General features: G+C 40.3%; 1 protein-coding gene across 1 annotated transcript; it reads left to right on the top strand.

Annotated features, from left to right (window-relative positions):
• The first annotated feature begins 18449 nt into the window (after window positions 1-18449).
• On the top strand, window positions 18450-24095 carry kdm8 (lysine (K)-specific demethylase 8). The gene is made up of 8 exons (XM_053852028.1): window positions 18450-18483; window positions 19011-19462; window positions 19652-19824; window positions 20345-20477; window positions 20542-20607; window positions 22404-22553; window positions 22646-22738; window positions 22816-24095. The coding sequence occupies exons 2-8, from the start codon at window positions 19019-19021 to the stop codon at window positions 22978-22980; spliced, it is 1224 nt and encodes a 407-aa protein (XP_053708003.1). The 5' UTR covers window positions 18450-18483; window positions 19011-19018; the 3' UTR covers window positions 22981-24095.
• Window positions 24096-25884: the final 1789 nt, after the last annotated feature.

The raw sequence follows: 25884 nt of genomic DNA, 5'->3' as shown, positions 1-25884 counted from the left end.
CAAAAGAGAATCTGGAAAGAAATATCAATAGAGATGATATGGCGAGGGAATTTCCGTTGGGGAAGCAAGCAAAACAATAAAATGAGTTCTGTCAGGCAGGTAAACAGATTTAATTGAGCTCACATCTGATTTTCAAAACCATCCATTTTAAATATGTAACATGTTTTGGAAGCAACCTCCTGTTCACTATATTGTACTGAAAATGATCAGGTGGGGGATGATCTGTCGCCCCCCGCTGGTAGCACGTTTCTAATACAATAAAGTTTCTCTGGAAGCAACTCTTGAACACAAGCAACCCTGGAGTTTGGATGTTGCTTTTTTGGGTTTCTTCTGAGCACTCCAATTTCCTCCCAGAGCCACATAAAACACACGTGTGGATGATCCACAGGTTAAACATTGTGAGGGACAAATGAAATTTCAGTGTGACTTTCAGGATCGGTTCGTAACTTTGAAGTGATTCATTTCAGTGGTGGCCAATGTTCCCTCAAATGTGTTTGAGCAAGCACACAAACTCTGAGTGGTCACCTGGGCCACTGTGAGCGATCTGTCATTGTCGCCTGTCGTGACTGCTGTAATAGTTTCGAATAGCGTTTGAAATGTTTTTTAAAATTATTTACAATTTGCATAATTCACCTTGTGTGAAATTTAAAATGAAATTGTGTTTGAATTCTATATTACATGTGTTCAAATGAATCGTGTGTGTGTGTGTGTATCTGTGTGTCTATATATATATATATCTATATATATATATACACACACATGGAACATTGGTGGTGGCCTATCGGTTCATTTAGTTGTCGTGGGTCAATGACACTTCATGAAACAGTATCCTACTCATCAGAGTTCAGCAGATGGCGCTCCTGATTTAAAAATGATGTGAGGTTTCTTTGGCATAGTTGCAAGATGTAAAAATGGCATTTGCTTTTGTGTGTGTTCTTGTACTTCTACTTGTGAGGACGAGTTTTTAACCTACAGATTGAGGACATTTAACAACATAATGGCCCGTCCTCACTTCTGCAGGCCTCATTTTGAGGGTCAAAAAAGCTGGTTTTAATTCTGGTTAACAGTCGCGGTTTAAGCCATATTGGCTTTTTTAGGTTTAGGGTGAAAGGCTGGGGAAAGCATTATGTCAAGAGCGTTCCTCACTAAGATAGGAATGCAAATGTTTGTGTGTGTGTCTTTCATTCATTTTTTTTCTTTCAATGACTCTAAATCTTCCTCACTTTTCACTTTCACTTCACTTTTTAAAAAAGTAACAATACAGTTTTTCTCCCCTTTGGTATAATTTATTTCCCACACATGAACTTGCTTTTATCGAAGCGTACCATATTATTATTATGACGGCATTATACAGTTATTACCATACATTTTTTAAATGATGTGTAATTCTGATAAGGTTCCTCTCAATGACAGAACCATGTTAACAGAGTAACAGAGAAGGTCCAGCTGTGATGGGAGGCTCTGTAGGCAGAATGATCATGGCAGTCTTATAAACAGCACCCGAACACATCAGATATTATCAGACTGCGGTTGAAATGTTCCGAACTGCGCCAACATTCCTGGTTCAAGCCAAGTCCTGTTGCCGACATGCACGATCTAGTGTGTCAGTTTTAAATAAGAAAAATACTTTGGACACTTGTTTTCTTCAGGAGGAAGACGTAGGTGTGGTCTGGTCTGAATTCCAGAGATCCGGATAGAAGAGTGATAGATGACCAGATTGATAGAAGGCAAATAGAGAAGTCAGTTGATGGATTGGAAATAAATGGAAGCGCAGGCGACAAAGGCTGCTAAACATCCATTATGTAGTTTAACAGAAGCGTTAATGACCAGAGAAGAATGAAACTGCAATTGTCTCGCAGATCATCTTCATTCAGAGTCAGAAACTTCAGGAAACAAGCTGATAAAACATTCAGTGCTTCCTGCCGGCTTGACTTATACGTCTCTAATCTAATTCCCACATTTCAAATGGGAACGAAAGCAGAATTAATGAGCATAAACACACATATTAAAAAAGCGAGGGACACTTCATTGCGTCATTTTCAGCCTGGTATGTGCTAATGCGACATGAATTTTCATCTCGTCGCTGCAAACGTTCCACAAGCGGCCAAACCCAGCGAATGTCTCCCGCTCGACTCTTCGCAGCAGTTTAATTGAATTTGCTTTGCGTGCATTCTTAAAATGCCACACATGACACGACTTGTTACCGCTGTAAATACTTGAAGTGCCCTTCCAGATATCGGGCGCACGACATCCTCTGGTTTTGGTCCAAACCTTGAGAAACGATGTTTCACGCTGCATTAAAGCAGGCAGATGTGGTTTTCTGTTTTGTTCTGGTTTCCAACTGTCAACCCTGGAAACGGCTCTGTTTAGCCATCACATGCAAATCGTAGCATTTATGCGCTAAACAGAAGACACGTGCCGCCGTTTGTTAACATGATGCGTTCAGTCTGACAGTCACTTGTGTTATCGTCTGCTTCATAAACATAGCGATTTGGTTAACCGCCAGAATCCTCAAATCTGATGATGTAACTGGTACTTAACGTTCATTTGTTCCTGAGGGCACTCCAAGTTTGGCTCTTTCCCAAAATATTGCATGGGGGTAAAATGACAAGATATGACTGGGTGCCTGTTTTAGGGCTCAACAAAACAGTGGACTATTGTATTCGGCAAACTTTGAACCATGACTTCATGAATTTAACCAGTTCAAAACATAGACATGTCATGGTACTGTTTTATTTTGTCTTAGTATTTCCAGCTTTTATTCATTTCTATTCTTGTTTTTCGACAGAGTAGGTGTAAGCGGCGGCTTCTCTCCCTATTTATGCGCACCTCAACCCAGAACAAGCCGCCAGAGTATCAGATTCCAACACAAGGTTACCTTTATCAATGGGTATATGCAACCCGTCCTCACTCTCATAGCGTAATATACTGACGTTGGCAAAGTGGACTTCTGCGTACTATACTGACGCCAAAGCCAGCCTTCTGCGTTGCATGTTGACGCATTCGGTTTCCAATTGAAGCACATGTTCCACCTTCCCCAGCGCATTAAAAACAGGCAGACATTGGAGTTAGCTTCATTCTAGTCACGGCTACTTTCGGTTAAATTCAGCAACTGACATCCAGTGTGATTCAGTGAAGGCAGCTTCTGTATGTCTGCCCAACCCTTGTGCTTACCCCGCCTAACGTAATCGCAGGACGTAAAAGTGCACTTTCCCAACATCAACATATTCGGCCATGGGAGTGAGGATGGGTTGGTAGATGAGGTTTCATGACAGTGTTGAAGGGCTGATGATGTTTCGTGAAACAGCGACCTGATTTTCAGATGGCACTATTTTCTGTAGAAATGTAGAAATGCGTGTGAACGACTAATTCAATGAAACCTCACATCATTTCTAAACAAGAGCGCCATCTAGTGGCCTCCAAAAATGTGGACACTGTGTCATCAACCCTGCAATAGTGTTTTATGATACCTCATCTACCCATCACTGGTAACGTTTGCTCCTGATCTCACTCTGAACCCTGTGGACATCTTCTGACGTCAGTTTTTTGAGTTGAATTTTTGTTCCCCTTTAAGTGTGAGTCCTGTCTCCAGCCTCCTGTCTTGTGCTTCGGGACTTCCTTATTTGGCTCCATTCAACAATGTTTTTGAATTGGACTTTGGACTGTGCACTCTACATCCAGTGGTGATCTTGTTTCCAAATCTGGGCCTTAATCCACCAACTGTCCTCCCGTTCAGCTGGGAAATTCAGCCTCCTTTGACTCCTGGTTCGCAACATAACATACAAAGCTATATATATATATATGAAAGACTGCTCTCATTCAACACTCTAAGTGACAAAAGGTTATTTCAATGAGGCAGGAAATGCGAGTCCGTCAACCTACAAATGAATGCATAGATATTGAACCCGCATTCATGAGTCGAGCTCCCCTGCAGAGAGATGTGTCGTGTTCTATTACAAGGGTGAGCACCTCTGCACACTTCGCCTGTTGCACATTTCCTGTCCTGGGTGTCGCCGCTGTGATGAAGTCAAACATTTAGTCTTGCTGTTTTTTATTTACATTATAGCTGCGAACGGGAGGTTTGAGCGAAACTACTGATTTTTGGAGAATAAAAGACAGTCAGTGGGGACTTACTAAAGCTATTTCTTTATTCATTTTCCACTTCTTAAACTGCTCTTTGATCTTGGGAAGGGCGGCACGGGGCTGGAATTCATTTGGCTGACATTTGGTGAAAGGCGGAATACAACCTCAACATGTCAACTGCTAACACATGACAAACAACCGCTCACATGAGTGTTGAATTAACCTGTGAGCATGGTTTTGAACCGACGACAAGAGCAGGTGTTCTGGACCGAACAGTTGTCGTTCCATTGATCCACAATGTGAAATATTTAGACTTCATTTCTAGACCGTTTACTATATCTTTCATTTCTACTCGTAATGTGTAGATGAAGTTTTATGAAACAGTGTCCTGATTTTCAGCGGCCACCAGATGGCACTGTCTGCTGTAAAATCTGCGGACTTGAACAAGTAATTCAGTTCAACACTGCATCATTTCTAAGCAAAGAGTGCCATCTGCTGGCCTCTGAAAATGAGGACACTGTTTCTCTCACCCTTCAGTACTGTTTCATGATGCCTCATCCATTCATCACCACTTTCTGCTAATAGCAATGTGCACCGGTATATGAATACGATATGACTCTTGCTTTTAAAATATTCGTGGGTCTCTTCCTAGCAGACATTTTTTAAATGTGGGTGGCCATTTTATGCTACACTAGAGAGCTTGTCAACAGGATGCGGGGAGCACATCACATGAAGACGCCCTTTTCTTTTCCAGAAACTCAAATGTTTCCATTAAATTCATTCAAAAGTCAATACATTTTTTTTTTTTTTGGTTGAGGAAACTAGAACATTTTTTTCATCTTTTGGGAGTAACAATGTCATTTTTTGTAGTATAAAGTTGTCATATCACATCAAACTTTAAGTCCTCCTTGTATTATTTGCACCAGTCAAGATGTTAATATTGTAGATTCAGTGCCATGACAGAGGAGAAAGAAAGGCCATTAACCACTGTAGTCCTGAGCGCACTACTACTAGACCACGCCAGACTGTTCTTTGCTCTCAGTAAATGATACAAAAAGAGTACTTTTACAGTGAAACAATACACAGTGGTGGAGGTCAGAGAGCAAAGGAGGTGTTTGGCTCTTCTGTGTCGTGACTGCAGCCCTGTATTTTTAACGCTACATATAAATGTGCAATGTCGGCTGAATAGTGGTGCCTCCATTGAAAGGTTAAAAGCAGATGTGCTCAAATATAAGTCTGACAAAGATCGCAAAGATTGTTTTCAAAACTCAAAAAGGCCACTCAGTGAGGTTGGTCAGGTGACATGCTATAGTGCAACAGTCAATTCTTCTTCCATTCTTCTTCCTCTTCCATTCTCCTTTGAATCACAGATTTTCACTGTCCATTTTTCTGACTGGAACATCAATATTCAGCATGAATGCTAGGTAAGTGTGTGTTGATGCATTCTCATTACGTGTCAGTTATAACATGACAGTTTAAATATCATGTCTGGGTGGGACAGAGCAGCTTGGTGGTCTCTCTGTCAATGACAGTCACCAGCTCCGCCAACTTTCTTCTTCACTTCCTTATGCGTGTGTTTGTGCGAGTTCCTGAACACCTCCGCCACCTGCTGTCACTCTGAAATTTGACCATCAATGATATTTCATATTCCAAATATATTGGTGACAGTCTGATGCGGTTTCATAAAGCAGTGTTCTACTTTTCGTTGACCAGAAGATGGCACTGTCTACTGTAAAATAGTTGACTTTGCATAACTATTGAAATGAAACCTCACATTGTTCTTAAACCAATAGCACCACCTACTGAGCTCTGAAACAAAAAACACTGTTTCATGAAACCTCATCAATGCAGCACTAATAAATATAATATTTAGTGATTTTGGAACTAAAAATTGTATTGTAAGTGGAGATCTCTGCACTCTCTGAGTGAATCTTTTCTGCTTATGCTGAAAGCTACACATCCCACAATGTAAGCACATGTTTAAAAAGTATTGTTTGTGAGCCGATTCAACATTCAGAAAGTGAAGACAGCAGTCCAGCAGTCTGAGATCGGAAATGTCAAAGGCCGTTTCGGAGCAGTGGCCAGCAACAGAGGCCGCGGCTTCTTGACTGAGCGGTCTCTCAGCTCGGCAGTGGCGGGAAATGGAGGACATCTTGCTCGGGTTACGACTTCAAACATGCAGCCGCCTCAGCTGCTCCCGGCTGCAGGAACAGATCGTTCCAATTACAGCAACGCTCACGCACCAGAGTCCTCTTGACACATGCAACGGTCTGCTGGAGTGGACTAAGGGTACTGGCGTGTTGCTCAGAAGCACCGGGGGCGCCTCACATCCCACGGCCAATCGGTATTCCGTTTGAACCGCAGACGTCTCCTTTTAGCCCGGCTTTCTTTCAGACTCTCCACAAGCCGGGTGTTTTCGGCTGCCCACACAGGTGATCGGCACTTTCTCTCTGAATTTATAAGAAAATCGATTCTCTAACAGCATCCCAGAACACATCAATCTGAGAGACGCCTGCTACCCCTTCATTTTCCAGCTTCACAGACGCCGGCTGGTTATAGATGAGTCCCTCCGTATACTTACACATATCAGTGGTATCGGTGGTGGACACTTGTGTAATTGGTGGTGTCAAGTAATGCATGAAGCCAGACGCAGCATCGGGAATTACCTTGTTAATTGAGGGGCGCAGTCGGGAGATTGACTAATTGATCAAGGCCTTCGAGGGGCTGGATAATTCATAGGGGCAGCGCGGTGCGAGGAGGAGCCTTGTCAGCGATGATTCATGTGTCTCCAGGAGAAGAGGCCGTCTCTGCGGTCTCTTTTGTTGCGCAGACCTGGTGTGAAGGGGGCGGCGTCATCCGCGCTCCTACGGCCGACGCCGCGCTCGAAATCTGAATTAAAAAGGTGAGGCTGGTGCTGATGGCTCACTACAGATGATGATGCAGTGCTGGATGTCTGCCTGCCTCCCCAGGTGGCTGCTCTCACGCCCGATCAAGATACACGGAAGATGTATGGGGATGTTGGGATGAAATCATGAAGGAACCCGGAGTCGGGGAGGTGACGTCTCCATCGCATTATCACTGCTCCAGAGGGGAGTGTGTCTGCCATGGGGGAGATTCCAGGGTTATTGACTGTGGTCGATGTATATATATATATATATATATATATATATATATATATATATATATATATATATATATATAAATATATATATATATATATATATATATATATATATATATATATATATATATATATATATATATATATATATATATATATATATATATGTATGTATGTATGTGTATATATGAAACTTCACTGGTGTGTAAAATATACATTATATGCGGATGAGTCCAGTGGGATTCTTGGGCGACCGAGCTATGAATTATATTCTTGTGTTTAGTTTTAAGTTTTACATTTATAAAAGAAAAAAAAAACACTCCTGTCCAGACAGATACTGTCATGACTTATTTATTATAACATTAGCATTTTTCTTTTCCCACTGTTTGCATGATCAGTTTTGCATATGTTAATTTGCCTTGTGGTTGTAACAGGAGGATTATGCAACATCTTCCTCTCCATTCTGTGTGGAGCTCTGGTTGTGGTGATGTGCATCATGTTTGATATTGTGGCTGTTCGGCCTGGGCGTGGCTTTGAGTGGATGCGCTAGGACACGGGTCAGCAAAATGTAGCCTGTAGAGACCAAGGGAGTGGCCGTTAAAAATAATGATAATTTACATTTTCATTGTTATAACCATGTTATTATGTTTGAATTTGTGGGGTTTTTTTGTGTAAAACTCAGCAATGAGTGGTATTAGTACTTGAGTGGAATATCATTGTATAAAGTGATTTCAAAAGTGATTTCACCGTGCCCTTGGATACAATATGGATACGGTTGCTATAAGGTTGGTGACCCCTGCTCTAGGGACTAGTTGCTGTCCTCTCCAAACAAGAAGTAATTCAGCGCTTATTTTTTTCCATTGCCACTTTGAATTCCTGAAGTGTCTTCTGGATTCAAGAAGGTTGTAGCTTTGTAGTCCTTTTCAGTTCAGAAATATCATTAAATTGATAATTAAATATAACCAAAACTCACTGCCCAAGAGTGATGAGTCAATGAGGTTTCATGAAACAGTGTCCCAATTTCCTGCTGTACATTATTAGGCTTTGACCAACAATTTCATTGAAACAATTGCGCCGCCTACTATTTTTGTGTTTGTGGCACTGCAATAGTTACAATGTACTTGTGAGGCTTCATGAAACAGTGTGCTCATTCTCAGAGCCCAGGAGATGGCGCTCTCAGTTTAAAAATGATGGTTGTTCAAATCCAAAGATTTCAGAGAGTGCCATCTAGTGGTCTCTGAAAAAAGAACACTGTGTCATGAAGCCTCATAAGCCGATCACTAGTACGTGTTGAACGCATCAGATTGACATTATTAGTCCTGAAAATATTGTATATATATATAAAGTTGTTGAACAATACACTGTTACCAACCATCCTCAAAACTCTGAAAAGCAGTTTTTAGCGTGACTTATGACCTGCTTCACCATTAGTTTTATAAAGTTCTGACCATCACTGACGTGAAGTTTAGCAATTAAATCTCTTAACTGACAAAACACTTTTCCCTTATTTCCATTTTTCTGCCCGTAATTAGACAGGCAGACTTGAATTATCAAAAGGTGAGCCGCTTTCATTTTTGTCACGAGTTCGCACGGCTGACATGTAAAAAAAATATTATCATAATGAACCACAATATTGCTGCTTTTACCCAGCATTAGCGCTGAGATGAGATTGGCGCAGCGAGACAATTTATCCGGAATAAAACGCGAACTTGTGGGGTTTGCCAACTTCGCCGGGAGCCAGTCGACTGCCAGATCTAACAAGTGAAGGATTTGTGTCGATGTTCCTGCTGGAAATGTTTTTTGGACGCCAGACAGAGGATCCAACTTCCTTCCCACTCACAGTCTTCTCGCAAAGATTACACCCTTGAAGACAGGAGACGGGAATTGTCAAACATGTCATTCACATCGAGATTCGTCTGGCTACATTATCAAATGTGATTTTTCCAGATCATGTTAAGTGGAAATGAGGCTAACAATAAATCCACACTCTAAACGCATTGAATTTTGTTTGTTAACATTTACAAACATTTAGATATTTTGGTATCTGTGAATAATGTTGTGTTATTTCAGTGTTCTGTCCTGAAACCATTTCATCATTTAAAAAATAAATAAATAAAAAGTATTTATATCAATATTTAAAGCTATTTTTGCAAGCTTTTTAATGGCATGGTTTTCTTTTTATAAGATTTTTTTTTTTTACTTTCTGTTAACTGTTTATTTTCAATACTTATTTGATATATTATTTCGCATTAATTGAGTTCCATATGTTGTTGTTTTTTTCTTTTTTTAAAGGCAATAAATTTGCTTACACATATCAAATGACAAATTATTTTCATTATTTATTTATTACAAATCATAGTCTAAGAAACAGGTGTGATTCTTATTGTTATTTATATTGTACCAAGTTCCTCTGTAAATATAATAAAAGAGTGGAATTTGACAGTTCACTGACACTTGTGACCAAATTTTCTCTTGATAATAAATGCAAAATAAATGAAAATAAATGTTGAATTTCCCCACTGTGGGACAAATGAAGAACATCTGATCTAAGTTATTAAAATTACATTTGTTCAGTTCTTAAAGCACATGAGAGTCACCAAACTGCCTTTTCTGTTTCCTTGACTTTATGTCCATACACCCGTGTAAATGCATCCAGATAACTGATGACATTTAACTTCCTCTGACACGCCGAACATTTATTTGAAGGGGTCAAATGTCAAACATGAACACGGAACTCGGGTGACAACTGTGCGCACATTTGACAGCTGGATGTGGTGGGAGCCCCGCAGGCTTGTTTTTGGAGATGTCTCTTCACTGGAGAGTTGAAGACTGGATGCTTTCAGCTTTTCTATTGTTTCTGTGCGTTCTGAACTGCCAAACTGTGCGATGTTGATGGGGTTTCATGAAACAATGTCCTAATTTTCATACCTCGGTAGGTGACGCTCTTTATTTATATATATATATATATATATATATATATATATTTTTTTTTTTTTTTTTTTTTTTTTTTTTTAATTATTATTATTGAAATTGTTGCCACGTAAGACAGTGCCATCTAGTGGCCACTGACAATTATGACACTGTTTTGTGAAACCTCCTCAACCCATCACGTCTGTTTTAATCGTGTTTTAGTTTACAACAACAAAGTTATAAAAGTAGTGTTTTAAATGATGACCAGTTGATGGAGCTATGTCAAAGTCTGGACTGATTCATCTGAAGATAATTCATCACGTCGACTCGGCCATTGCTCGAGTCTGGCTCAGGCAATATTTAAAACAGTAAATCTTTAAAAGCCAAAGTGAGTTAGGCTCAAGCACATTAAAGTAAAACTGACTCCATAATCCACTGCATCATAGTTCATGAGATTATGCTTGACTCGAGTCTGCACTGAATGATTTGAATCATACATGAGACTGAACCAAAAACTGAACAACGCTGTAAACCAAAGTCGCTTGTAAAAAATAAAATCAAAATTTAAAAAGATTGTCAAGAAAAACAAGTTGCATCTGTTTTACTCATTCGTTGACATGTCACCAAGCTTGTGGTATGACAGGAATAGGGGGGTAAATATGGCTGGCTGAGATGTTGTTTACTAGTGAGGAACAGATGAAGCTTCATGAAACAGTGTCCTCATTTTCAATGTCCAGGAGATGGCGCTCTCGGTTTAAAAATGATGTGAGGTTTCTCTGAAATGTTTGTTCAAATCCAAAAGAGACAGCGAAGAGTGACATCTAGCAGGCTGCTTCAAGGACGACACTGTTTCATGAAGCCTCATGAGCCCATCACTGTTGTTTACCCCTAAAATGAAAGACTTTTTCTTAACCCGACTTGGCACCTCAAATCTGAGCCGGAATCCTTGTAAAATGCAAGACAGACAAAGCTACGAACCTAAATAGCAACTGAAAGGTGTTGAACAATGAGTTACGGTTCAAAAGTAAACTTCAAAAAAATGTGTTGTTTGGTTTCGGTCGCTAAGAATCGCAGCTCAGCATGCATTAAAAAAGTGTGGCCACTTCTTTTTCACGCCGGTGGGAGCAAGTTGAGAGCCCGGATTCGTGAGCTCATTATAGCCTATTGTGGAGCCAAACCCATCAATCAGCTCCTCAGTGTTCAAAATCAATAACATGTCATTACAATTTGCGTATGATAGATGGAACAGAAGCCAGGCTTCGCTCCTGTCTGTGTTTACGGAGGCCGTTGTTTGTTCCAGAAGCGCCGGCAGGTCACTATGGAAATGCGCCGTCCTCTTCCTCCTCCGTCACAAACAAGCACAAACATTTACCCCTCACACGCCGACCACCTCTCCCTCAACTACGCAAGCACTCGACCAAAGCAGTTTCAACTTGAAAAGTGAAGAAAAGAATCCTCTCCGCGAGTGGAGGTGAGTGCTGACCCTGTTGGAAGCTGGAAGTGTTTGCCAAGGTCTCGCCTCAAACCCACGGCTTTGATTTCTCCTCCATTTTCTGAGAGGCACGTTTGACTCAGGTAAATGTGTACGAGAAATTTCGGTTGTTTTTTCCTCAATTTCACCCATTTTGCTGTGACCTGTAAAAGCCTTGCCGAGCGGCAGCTGTGTTCTCTCCTGCTAGTTTATAGGAAAATACTTAGTGAAACCTCTAATGCTAAAATGTGAGCTTTCGGACTCAGGAAAAGCGTACAAGGCTAATAATCATTGAAATTCCTTTGAAAAGCTTTTCAAGCGTTAATCGCCTTTCTGCAGCGTCGGACTGCGGTGTCAGGTTTGTCATTCATAAGTCTGACCCGGTGAAAAGCCTTTGGAGTCGAAACAATGGGAGGAAGATTCACATTTTCACTCTCTTTCTCTCCATCTTTCGCTCCAGCTTTTGCGGGAACAATGAAGATTTTGCCGCCTCAACACTGTCCTCTCCTGGTGGTTCCAGCTCCAAGTGAATAAGAGGAAAAATGGGAGTGAAATAATGTTGTTGAAAACCATTTTCATTATATGACAAAATAATAAAGTATTATTATTGTTGTTGTTCTTGATCGTATTATTATTAAATAATAATAACAATGTTTTTCATACATAAACTGCTGTAATAAATGTTGAATACATACTAAAATATTCAGGGATTTGTAGAGAAGGATAAAAAATACACAAAGATAAGTATCAATGTATAAAAATATATTTTTTAAATCAACATTTGCAATGTTGACATTTAAACATGCTGCATAATCGATTGGTATATATGGAAATATATAATAAAAAGTATGAGATTTTGTGTAGAAATATTACAAATTTTCGATTCATATATTTTATTTTTTTGGATGTCAAAATGAATGATTTAAAGAAAAAGGATTGCATTATTTTTTTAGTTTAATGCATTTGACTTGTACTATAAAAGTGTTGGCTTCAAAACTTCAAAAATATATGTTTGTTTTTTAAAGCTGAATTGTTTTGTTTTGTTTTCCTAGAGCAAAGTAAAGGATGTGAAGTTGTATTATTATGCTGCATTAAATACAAAATAATTATGGAGGGAAAACACACTGCAGTGGTCGTCTGTAGCAGGGCGCTGTCTCTGCAAGATGCTTCACAGGAAAAGCCTCTGAAATAATGTTGTTTGTGCAACTCCATGTTTTTCATGAAGGGTGATGTTACTGTCGTTCAGTTATCTGACACACATGGACGCTCAATATTTCACTGGAGTTCAGGACCTCTGCTGCAGAGCTTCATAAACCTGCATTTCAGGAGTGCATCGATGATTCCGCCGCCCCCCGATACAACCTCAGAAACCGCACATTTTCCTGTCATTTGAGCGGCACTCTCATCTCATGTCAGGAGGTAACAATTTCCTTTACAGCCCCTTAGAGCTGACCACCCACCTCTTTTTAGCCTGGTTAAAGAACCGAAGGGAAATCATACCTCAAGATGGATTCCCTGTCTTTTCATCTGCACTCTGCTTATTACTGCATCCAAGCGAGATCAAAGCTGACTAAAGTAGCCGCGGCGCTGGCAGCGGATTCTTCACAGTTCAGGAATAACAAGGTGAACGCTGCCTCCACGTTCTTCTTAACACTTCTTAAAAAGTGAGTCATAGGTGTCAGGAGTAAGAGTTCTCTCTTCTGAAGTGAGTTTTTTTTTTCTTTTTTCAACCCGGGGATCAAGTCGACAACAAGAGAAGTCAAGCGCCAGCATAAATAAAAACACGATCTGTGACCATTATTTTGAGTGAAAAAGACATTCACCTTCATGATGACTCTTCAGTAATAATGATAGTAACCGGTCATCTGTCTACGGTACCGATCGACTCCACCGCCATCTTGTTTGTTTAGAAGACCGATGCCACTTTATTTCAATGACCCACGAGCTAACAATACATGTTTTCCCACCTTATACATGTAATCCCCTTTGCTATTATATTTTTTGAGGGAGGCCCAAGCGTCATTTTTGATGCACCCCGTAACGTCACTTCTCATGATGGTGAGCTCACGCGCAACGTGACTTTGCTACACCTGTGGCGCTACTGGTTTTGTGGTGGTTTCATGCGACCAAAGTGACTCCTAAAAGCAAACAACAGAGTGAGACGTCACCGTTAACAGATCTTTCAGTTACGATCAGCTTCTGTTCTGTTTCGCTCCTTAGTTGTCCACATCATCCAGACTTCCAATGCTGTCCAGGGTGTCCCTTGCCTCTCACCTGATGACAGCAAATGAGTGCCACTGGCCATGACTTGCCTCTGTCTGTTCTGGTCTCCAAATCGATGCGGTGAATCTAAACACTGGTTGTGTCTATTGTACAAAGCCTGGTGTGTGTGTCTGGTTGATCCTTGATTCTTGACAAAACACTACTATATTTGAGGACCTTATGCCAATGTGGGGACCATTTTGAATTTTAGGACGAACACATCGAGATAACAGGGTCATTATGATGAAGTTTCAGTTTAGTTCGGAGTCCTGGTTAAGCTCAGCCATGTGTTTTGTGGCTGGGAAAGGCATTATGTCAGTGAGCGGTCCCCACAAAGACAGAGATGTGTGCCTGTATGTGTTTTTTATCAAAAGAGTGAGGACATTTTGGCCGGTCCTCACTTTGTCAAGTCTCATTCTGAGGGTTAGAACTACAAAATACCTAGGTTAATATAACTGGGTTATAGCTTGTTTATACGACCTCATGGGGACCAGTTCTTCACAACACACTATCCTCATGGAGAACTCTTCGTGGGGACCTTTGGCCGCTCCCAATGGGTCCAAACCTCAATTTGAAGATGAAGACTTCCAGATTGCTGGGTCATTGCAATTGGGTTTAAGTTTGGTTCAGAGTCCTGGTTAAGGTTAGTCATGAGTGTTGGGTGGTTAGGTTTAGAGTGAGAGGCTGGGGAAAGGGTTATGGCAATGAGAAACCTCACAATGTCCCCACAGCGTAGCAACATAGCAATACAAACGTGTGTGTGTGTGTGTTTTAAGCATATCTTTCCTAATGTGGCCGTGGCCCTTTGGCCAAACTCCACAAGGTTCAGCCTCAGTTTGAGGACGAGGACTTCAAAATATCATGAGTCATCACATGAGTCCTGGTTCAGCCACTTGTTTAGGACGGTCACATTAAGGGCGAGAGGCAGTATTTCAGTGAGCAGTCCTCACAAAGATGGCGAAACAAACCCGCGTGTATGTCTGTGAGAGCGAGACAATGTTGCAGTAGATTCCCTCGACCTATGCCATAAAGCAAATAAGATGAAATGAGCCGAGCGCTGACCCTAAAATGAAGCCTAAACCCCTGCATGTATCGCGGTGCAGCTGTTTGGGTTCTAATTAAGGCAGAAGCAGGTGTCACCTGAGCCCCACATCTGGCCACATCTGGCCACATTCATCTGATCCAAAGTGCTCTGGAGCGACTGCCTGAACTCGGGCTTCACACATTAAGCTGCTGGATGCGAGCACCTGCTCCGAGCAGGGCGCCCCCCCACTAACAAGCGGCTCTGTGGAGGAGCGCCAAGGCCAGCCGAGGCTCAGCGTCCACCCGGACTCTGACTCACCGTCAGACCTGTAGTCACACTTAGCTGTGCCCAAGATAATTGTGTGTGAAAATCCTCCCCAAGGCTGCAAAAGCAGCTTGTTCCAGATCTCCTGATGATTTCACAGGACATTTAACTTTACACCTCTCATTTGTTACCTCTTCAGGGTATTTCCAAATATCCATTACCAGGTTTCCAACAGCACCCCTCCGCGTCCCCTCAGCCACCCACCCACCCGGCGGAATTTATATGTACATAAATTCTCCCGGGGACAAAAGTGATTCTGCCTTTAAAAGTATTGACACGCCGCGTGTTTGTGTGCAAACAAGTGCCCTTGAAAAACCAGGAGATGGAAAAGAAAAGAAAAAAAACAGCCTCAGCTTCTCATTTGGGAGAGTGTGTTTTGGGAGCTGAGTCAGATAAGTGTCGGCAGGAGAGTGAAAACCTGAGATGGTGGAATATGCTGCTCATAATTCCAAGAATAGTATCTTTCGATTATTAGCAGTAAATAAGCAAGTTTGATATGATTTCAAGTGACACCAACATGTTTCAAATTAAAGAGATTTATTCATTACAGGCAAAAATAAGCATTGATTCATCGCTTTAGAAAGTTTTAGAAGCCTTAGAAAGTAAAGAAAAAACTTCCACCACAGGGAAGAAGCACAATAAAATGATGTTTATTTGTGCCTAACTGGAGCAGTTTCACCCTGATGTTTATGCTTTTTTGTCCAGATTAAACCAAAAATGGATCATTCCTAGGTTTAAAATTATCACAGGATTATTTAAGGATGATGCTACAAATGAATTCTGGAAATTATGTTAGATGTTTTTGTGTGAAATTGTGTCAGCTTATATCCAAATTCCTGGCTTGAAGCCAGCAATACGGGGTCCCAAAAATACCATTTCAGTTTGTCTTATTTGATGGGGAACAGTATGAAAAGTGGTTTAGAACAAGGATTCAATGGCCAAGCTAAGAAACCTCATGTAGAATAGTGTGTGTTGAATGAAAATGCAGGATGAAAACATTGAATTAAACTCATGTTTGTGGTCTTGTCTTTCAGGCTGGTACATATACAGTAGAACTCTAGCAGTGCTCAAGCAACAGCCTCTTCACCAGCAAGAGAAACGTGCCCTTATTGTTGAGCACATTTTTTTCTTCTTAAAAAAAAAAGGCCCGGTGTCTTTGGCAGTACAAGAGCGCCGACTTTCCGACCCGTCGATTGCCTGTTAAAAAGCCCATCAACCCAAATTGAATCTGGAGTGAAGGGTGCAGCCGGAGGTCAGGCTGCATCGCCGCCTCGTCGCGACACTTTCTTTGTGTTGCGACAATGCATTCATTTCAAGAGTCAACAGGCTCCAGCCGGCACTTTGAGCTGAGCTAAACACTATTTAATTGGATTCTGATCCATGGCAACGCCACTGGAGGCTTGTTTCCATCTTTTATTGCCGCAGCACCTGGAGCATAATGGTGACGATTACATCCCTCCTGCGGGGGATCAGGAATATGCCGCTGACAGCCACTGCCCATGTTCTCACGCTGCATGCCTCTGAGCAAACCTCACCAAAGTTGTTGTTTTTTTCATTGCGGGTTCAATGGGAGCTGAGGTAACACATCCTAATTAATTGTGTACAGAACAGCTGAGATTCTTCACTCTCCCGAACAGCAACAGCACATTAGCACCGTGAATAAAAGACCTAACAAGAATGGGGGAAAAAAATGAAAGCGTAGAATGAAACAAGGTTGTGTTTTTCATTGAAAGCGGGTGATTCATTTTCTGAACTGCCTCGGCCTCAAATGGATTTCAATTTCAGTCATCAGAAAAAGACTAAATGAAATCCTACTTAAAAGAGAATTAAATATATCTGGAGGGGTGAAGCACTTTAGGTGTCAGACAATGGCAATAAATCACGAGGAAAACTGAGAGCATCACACCGAACCGATGAACTGCACCAGATAGAGAGCTGCAATAAGGCTTAACATTACACAGCAGATTTTCATGTTTACTACGGGACGTTAACTACTAAAAACAGTCTGACAAATGTGTCACAACGAAACTGATATATGAAGTAAATACAAAAAAGGTGTTATGAACAAAAAAAATACAAAATGGTGGTACATTACTTGGACTTCATGCAAAAGGTGCAAATATTTTTGCATAAAACTGGAAATGCTGCAATACGGGCAAGTTTAAATAAACTTACTGGAAACCTTATTTAAAGTCCACATATTTTCAAAATAAAAAATAACGTAAAAGAGAAGGAATTCAGATTCAGATTCACTCAGATTTATCCAAAACTTAACAAGAGTGTAGTGAGAGTGAGGGTTTAGTTATTGACATTTTACAGCAGCAGTAATTGAATATTTTGGATATTGATGTCCGTTGTGGCCAGTTGACCATTTGAAATATGTCTTGCTATGAATAGTTAGTCAAAGTTACGACATGGACAGTTATATTATATTTTTTTATGGGCGATGTGGAGTAATGTGACATGCAGGAGGCGAAGTCTTGTATGAGCTCTGGAGGCTATGTCACAAAAAGTTGCCGGTTGTTGAGTTGGGAAGATCTTCCCATGAATAATGCAGGTCTTTTGACATGTCACTGTTGCCTGACAGTCACAGGAGAATAATATATCAGAGGTTCCTGCTGGGACCCCGACTGCTCACACACTTATAAACAAACTCAACTTTCCTCCGGTTTGAGATTTGTCAACATCAGCAGCGAAACAGAGGAAAAAGAGACTGTCGGAGTTGTCACTGTTTCCTCCTCAATACAATATTAATGTGGCTTTTAGCGTTTCGATGGCCCATTATAGCTAAATATAATGAATTTCTCTACTTTAAAAACAAAAAATAAAACATTTATGAATAAAATATTCAAATGTAGTAATTTTTAATATTCAAAAAGTAATTTTTGAGCAAGTTTGAGGAAGTTTCTTATCTCTTGGGTGTAGAATTGTTCCATAGGTTTTTATTATAGTGGTTAAGATACCAGGGCGACACACACAAAAAATAAAATAAATAAATACATACAGTATACCACGCATTCTCTTTTGAACAATATTTTATTTTATTTTATTTTATCAACAGCACTTTATTTCGAAGCACTTTCCTAGTTGGTGGAAGCATCACTGATCATGGCAATAAATTCTATTCTGATTCCGATTCTGATTTCATACCATCTTTTGCTTTGTTTTTCACTCGGTTTGTGTGTTTGGAACCGTTTCGTTTGTCGTACTAGGAACTATAGTTTTGTGCTGCTGTTTCCAGCCGGTGTGTTTTTTTCCGAGACACAGTTTGGAAAGAGCGTTTCGAAGGTGTAGTTGAAATATTTCCATGCGGTTTTTAATCATTCTATAAATTGGTTTTCAGAATATATATAGTATAGTCAGGATATATATCGAGAGTTTCACTGTAAATACCCTCATGTGATTCGTGTTTGTGGCTGAACTTAATATTTAGCTGTTGTTGTCTTCAGTGTAATTCTACATTTACCGTAACCAGAATGTGAAAATACTAAACTATATGAACGACAAAAATAAGAAGAATGAAGTTGCCGAGTCATATCATGAAGGGTGGGAAAGAGTCGGGTTTAGAGGAGAGGTCTGCTTCAGCGCTATGGTTTCATGCTGAGAAAGAGCGGTGCACATCCGTTGTTTACTGAGGATGTAAATAGAGAAATCAGGTCAGCAGGAGTTGCACTGTGTCTTTGTAGATCTGAAGAAAGGCTGTGGCAGAATTCCTAGAGAGGAAGTGTGGTTGTCCCGAGCACCGGATTTGCCAATATTTGTATTGACTTGCACATTTGCGTGTTTCTTATTTATGTCTTCTATGTCCTCCACAGTCTCATCCATGGCTACTCTGTGGTCAAAGATCTCTTCAGTTCTGCCTCTTGATGAAGGAAAGTTCCCTCTGCAGTTCCGTGACTCTGTGGATCCGAGCGTGGTGGAAGTCCTGAGCCAATGCAGGCAGCAGCTTTACAACGACAAGAGGACCACAGGCCTCTCACTTCACGCTCAGATCGTTCTGGATATATCCTGGGAGAAGCTGAACACTGGAACATGGCGAGATATTGACAAGGAGTGGAGGCGCGTTTACTCTTATGGCTGCTTGTTTAAAGTAGCCGCTCTGTGTCGAGAGGATTCCACGGAAGAAACTGTCCGTCAGGCGATTCGAGCTTGTGACATGGGCTTACTCATGGGTGCAGCCATCATGGACGATGTGCTCCAAGCTCTGGTTCGGATCCTGAACAAAGAGCTCCCAAAGTGTTCGACAGAAGAGGCTGTGAAGGCAAAGGTGAAACTGTACAGTTATATAAATGGATATCAGTGTTTTGAAACTTGGATTTGTCTTCACACACATGAAACTATGGAATGGAACATGTTTGATTTCATTCGCATACAGTATCTTTTGAATGGTTTTAGCAAACAAACCCACATGATTGTTTTTATTATTGAACTTATTTGTCATTCGACTCATCCACAGAGAGTAAAGTTGGAGTGTGCTAGCATCCCTGTCATCCCAGAGAACTTGTCAGTTCCCAGGATCAACTGTCCGTCTCTGGAAACCTTCAGGAGGAACTACCTGTTGCCACTCAAACCAGTTATTTTGGAGTGCGTCATCGATCACTGGCCCGCCCTGAACCAGCACCCTTGGAGGTTTGTTCACTGATGTCTTTGAATTCACTGACTTCTGAGGCTTCGCTGAACAACATTCCAGTTTCCCAGCTCTTAGTTGGATAAGTTGAGATTTTGTTTGCTGAATGAATCTCACTTTCACCCTTGAAACACAAGTGAACGAATTAATGTCACACTAAAAAGTTAAAAATCCCAGCAAAAAAGTTGGGTATTTAAAAGAGACGTTAATGTTGGCTACAAGAGAATCAGGAAATAAAAAATAAAATAATAAGAAGAAGTATATAGAAATATATTTCAACATTGAACAACATTTATTTATTTACTCATTTATCTTTTTTTTGTTTTTTTTTGTTTCACAATTTGAACTTATTAACAGTTGATTTTTTATTAAATAGCATTTCAAATCATAGTGAAAAGAAGCTAGTCTGAGTCGGATGTCATGTCATGTCTTCGGCTGTCCTGGGATCTCAGTCACATGTGAGATTAATTCTTATACGTGTCAGTGTAGTGCAGTGATTGTTCTTCTTCCAACTCTGCGAAGCATAAAATACCTGAGGTCTGTTGCTGGTTGCCGGACTGTTCCTGTCGAGGTGGGCTCCAGGTACACGGACGAGTCCTGGTCTCAGACGCTGCTCACGGTCAACCAATTCATCGACCGATTCATTGTAAACAAAGTGAGTGGCCGCTCCTGACGGTCGACATCTGTCCCTCCTCTCACGACTCTGTCACTGTCTGCAGAACGAAGCCTCGCCAGGAGAGGAGAGGAATTCCGGCTACCTCGCTCAGCACCAGCTCTTTGATCAGGTGAGTTGACAAAGACGTCAGTGTATTGTATAACAAGCACATAAGAACCTTGTTTTTGGAGACTGAGATCTCCATTAGCTGCTTCCCTCTGGCCGCGCTTCTGTCCACTGAGCTGACATTTCAGAAGTCAACAGACTGAACTGTCCGACTGAACTTGAGTGAAAGGGCAACTTGTCAACTTGGACGTCGCGTCATATTTTTAGGTGTTTGTTTTTCTTTTTTTGTTTGTTTTTTTTTCTTTTTTTTAAACATTTTGTTGGACTGATTTGATGATGTTTGAATTATTATTATTATTATTATTAGTAGTAGTAGTAGTAGTAGTAGTAGTAACATAAAATTATTATAGAGCCACAAAATAAAGTAAAATAAAATCATATGCATTCAAACAAAACTGAATTTGATATTTTATTGGTAAATGTATATCATCAGTGCCTTAAAAATATATATATTCTGTTAGTTTATTTAATTTGTCTTTACTATGGTAAGCATATTTTTTATAATCCTAGACTGGCAGCAAACAATAGTTTGCATGTGAATTTTAATAGGGATATGTCAAATCTTCGCACTAAATATTGATAGTAATAATAAATCAATGTAAGAATTATTTTTTAATATATAGATAGATGTTATCATTGAAAGGTGTAAATCAAAATGTTAACATTTTTGAATACATTATTTTTAAACTGCTTAATACTGACATATTCAAGATAAAGCATATGAAATTCATTGAAAAATGTCTTTCGCTGTCTTGTTTATGGACCATCGAAGCGTTCAGTCAAAGATCATTTTTACATGATTTATTTCCATCTTTTAACTTGTTGTCCTCTCCACCAGCATTATGGCAGTAACACACTAGTGTCCCCTTCCGAATTAACTTAATGTTCACTTATCACAGACTTATCACTTTTTTTATCAATTTTTAAATGAAGCTCTAAGACGTTCTAAAGTAGTGAAAGTGATCTTAGGGTAATGAAATATATGCTGAACTGTAATTTAAATAGTAATATCAAAAAATATATAATATCAATATATCCTCTCTTAATGTCGCTGATGAACTATATATATATACATATATATTATTAACAACGTATTTTTCTTTTTTTATCGAAAGTCAACATAATATATATATCTATATATCTATATTTATATATAATAATATAATATTAAGAAAAATAATGATAATGTTTTATTCTATTTATTTTATTTTGTGTCAGGAGTCCATTGAATTCACAAAATCATCCAGAAGAAGCTTAAAAACAAGCAAAAAAACTTTCATTTATATGTGGTTCTGACTTAGCTCAGACATTAGCGGTGAATAACAGCTGAATGTCATCTTTTTGTTTTTTGTGCTATATATATATATATATAACTCAAGGATGCTTTAAATATGCTTGTGGTATAAGTGACATCACTATGTGCTTTAATGCCAGTTTTATTTTTATGTGGTGTGTTCTTTATTTATTTATCTATTTATTTTTTCCATATGCAAATAAAAAGAAAAATACCATTAAAAAATCAATAGAATCAACAGGAGTGTCCGTGGAAGTAGCACGATGTGGTTTGTGGTCGTGACTTTCTTGTCGACTCCTCACAAAAGTGTAATATGTGGCCAGGAGTTGCCGCAGGAAACCAACCTCAAGTTATTGCGAGAGGTTTTCTGATAAACATTCAAAAGGAAGAGCTGGGGGAAGACAGAAGCGGCGGCCGGCGAGCGCTCCTCTGAGGAGAAGCATGGAGATGATATTTCCTGTGAAACGGCCCCTTGATGTGGTTTTGTTTATTTATGCTCACATTAGATACCGGAGCTGAAGGAAGACATCCGTCTCCCTGAATACTGCTGCCTCGGCGAGGGAGAGGAGGACGATATTACAGTAAATGCCTGGTTTGGACCCGGAGGTACCGTGTCACCACTCCATCAAGACCCACAACAGAACTTCTTGGCGCAGGTGAGGACGGCGTCGGCAGTGTTTTATGAATCGGGTTAGTGCGGGGGAATCTGCAGTGCGACTCTCTCTCTCTCTCTCTGTGTGTACGTCAGGTGGTGGGGAGCAAATATATCCGTCTGTATTCTCCAGACGACACCGACAAGCTTTACCCTCATCCGTCACCGCTGCTGCACAACACCAGTCAGGTGATGCCGACGCTCCGCGGAGACGGAACATCAGTCCGCGTGCATGCTGCTTTTAATTTACGTCTCCTTCTGCACAGGTGGAGGTGGAGAAACCTGACGTTGTGAGGTTCCCCGAGTTTTCCAAAGCGCCCTATTTGGAGTGCGTGTTGCAGCCCGGAGACATGGTCTTTATCCCAGTGCAGCACTGGCACTACGTCCGGGCTCTGCAGCTCAGCTTCTCCGTCAGCTTCTGGTGGTCGTGATGAACCCTTGACTCTCCAAGGACTGTTTCTTATCTGAATGCACTGTTGTTTCATTATATCAACTTTATTCCTGTTCCCTGGCAGAACATGCTGTGCCCTTTACACACATGTGTTGGACTTGGACTGCTCTGTCCTCCAGATCATGAAGTTAGAAGCTTTGAGTTGAAAAATGTTTCCAATGTAAAAAGTCTGAGGTTTCATGAAACAGTGTCCTGATTTTTAAAGGCCACCAGATGGCACTGTCTACTGCAACTAATTCATTGAAACCTCACATCATTTCTAAACTAAGAACGCCATCTAGTGAAGAAGGACCCTGCACTACTGTTTCATGATGCCTCATCTACCAATTACTGATTTCTGAGGTTGAAAATCATAACTTTAGCACTTAAAAGCCAGAATTTATAAGGATAAACAAGAAACCTAGGTTTATATTGGTTGTAATAGCCCTAAAACTATTGATACTTTTTTATGTAATACGAGTCATTTTCTATTTTCAAGTCAACAATCTGATCAATTGTCTGAAAATAATTTCCAAATTGAAAATAATGTAGGTTTCTAAGGGCAGACCTTGAGTTTGTGAGTCAGACTGTCTGGTTTGAAGGACTTGAAAAGCCAGAATTTGGAATTCGGACTTTGATATTTAAGTCATTATATCTGATGTAAAAGGACGTTGTACTTTGCGGAATTGTGCTTCTGTCTTCCTAACAAGCTTCACCATTGGTCAAGATTGATGCACAGATCACCCAGGTTTAGGCGACCAGTATTTCACGAGGCTTCATGAAACAGTGTCTTTATTTTCTGAGCCTAGAAGATGACACTCCAGGTTTAGAAATGACGTGAGGTTTCTCTGAATTGGTTGTTCAAATCCTAAGATTTTTAGAGCAGACAGCGCCATCTAGTGGGCTCCGAATAGATGACACTGTTTCATGAAGCCTCACACCTCATAATAGTTTCATGAAACACTGTTCTCATTTTGGCACAAAAATATTTGGATTTGAACAACTACTTCAAGACAAACTCATATCATTTTAAAACTGCGAGCGCCACCTACTAGGCTCTGAAAATAAGGATCCTCAATTCATGACCTTCTTCCAATACACACACACACACACACACACACACACACATATATATATATATATATATATATATATATATATATATATATATATATATATATATATATATATATATAATAAAGTTCTAAAAATGTATTTGGATTATTATTGTTTTCTGCAGCTCCGGAGTCCGTCATTGATCCTGCTGAACTAATGAAAGAATAAATGTCACGGCGGATCACAGGAGCTCTTTGATCCATGAATGGCGAACGCACACCGCCAAATGATTGGTTTCATTGCACTGCTGATGATGGCGGCGGCGTTTATTGTGAGCGTGGAGATATCTTCAGGGGGATCCAAACAAACCAGCGGTTAAGTGGATTTGTGTTCATTTCTGCCTGCATATCATTTACTTAGAGCTTTGTTAGTCAATAAGAAGCTTTTTTTTTCGGGACAAATTGGCGTATTTAATTTTCAATGCTATTCGTGCAAACGTTCTCAGATGAGTGATTAGCATAAATCATGGAAATGAGTCTTCGGGTTTAATAAGCCGCTGGAATTCAGGTACAAAACACACATTTGGTTTTTCTGACAGTGTGAGGGAGGAGTATCCTCCGCCCCCCCAGCTCTCACTGACTTTCACACTGTCTTTTCTTTACTCTGACACGACAACTCTTGTCAAATTCCGTAATGTCGCATGGTCATGTCGGCAGAAGACGTGAAGCAGAAAAAATAATAAAACCAATGGATATATAGCCAGCTTTCTCAAATACTGATACTTATGCAGCGTTAACATCAATTTAAATCTGGTGGATGAAGCTTCATGAAACCCTGCCACTGTTCTTTAAATTCCACAAGATGGTACTCTAAGATATACTGTAATATATGGCGTTGGAAAAAAAAAATGTTTGAACCTGAAAATGAGGACACTGTTTCACGAAGCTTCATTAGCCCATCATGAATTTAATGGGGAAAAAGGGGAATATTTTGGAGATAAATCAGTTGTGTTGAGTTGATAATGTTTCATGAAACAGTGTCCTAATTTTCAGGGCTACATAGTGGCGGTTTAAAAATAATGTGGAGGTGTCTTTGACATAGTTGTTCTGGTGGTTAAAAAAACTCATTTTATGCTTTCAATTGTAAGTGATGAGTCGATGAGACTTCATGAAACAGTGACCTAATTTTCAGCGAGCACAAGATGGCACTGTCAGCTTTGTATGACATCACATGACACACACACATCATTTACAAACCAAGAGCGCCACCTACTGCTCTTTGAAAATGAGGACACTGTTTCATGAGACCGTATCAGCCCTTCACTACTTTGCTGTGCTATAATAAACATAAAAGTTGCATGTTAGTGATAGGAGAGATTTGTTTTTGACTATCGACAAAGACGCTTTGTGTGAAAATTGTCCCTCTATAATTCAAACACCAACTGAATTGTCTCTGGCTTTAGAAATGTTCGCTGCTGTGGTCTGAACTGCAGGTTTTTGTATAGTGTTTCAGGGTCATATTGAACTTCATGTTCAGCCATGAGGCAGTGCATCAAATGATGACTCACTCCTCTCATAAGTGAAGGTTTTTCCTACTCAGAATCTTCCCGGCCCAACTGTTCCTGTCACTCCTGTTCACTTAGACTCACTGTTATCTGACTCCTCATCACACCGGCAAGTGCTTATTCTCATTAGAATGTGATCAATACTCAATTACCTGCGTGGTAAAGTGGAACCTTTCGGGCCGCGACACCTCTATTTTTGATGAATTGCCCGGCTGCTCTTTAGCAAAGCACACATACAGCCAGTGGATTAATCATTGTTTGGGGGTATTTAAGTCAGACAGACAC

This window comes from Synchiropus splendidus, chromosome 19 (assembly GCF_027744825.2).
Source record: "Synchiropus splendidus isolate RoL2022-P1 chromosome 19, RoL_Sspl_1.0, whole genome shotgun sequence".
NCBI lineage: Eukaryota > Metazoa > Chordata > Actinopteri > Syngnathiformes > Callionymidae > Synchiropus > Synchiropus splendidus.
Note: the sequence above shows the minus strand (reverse complement) of the source record. Positions and strands in the feature narration are given on the sequence as shown.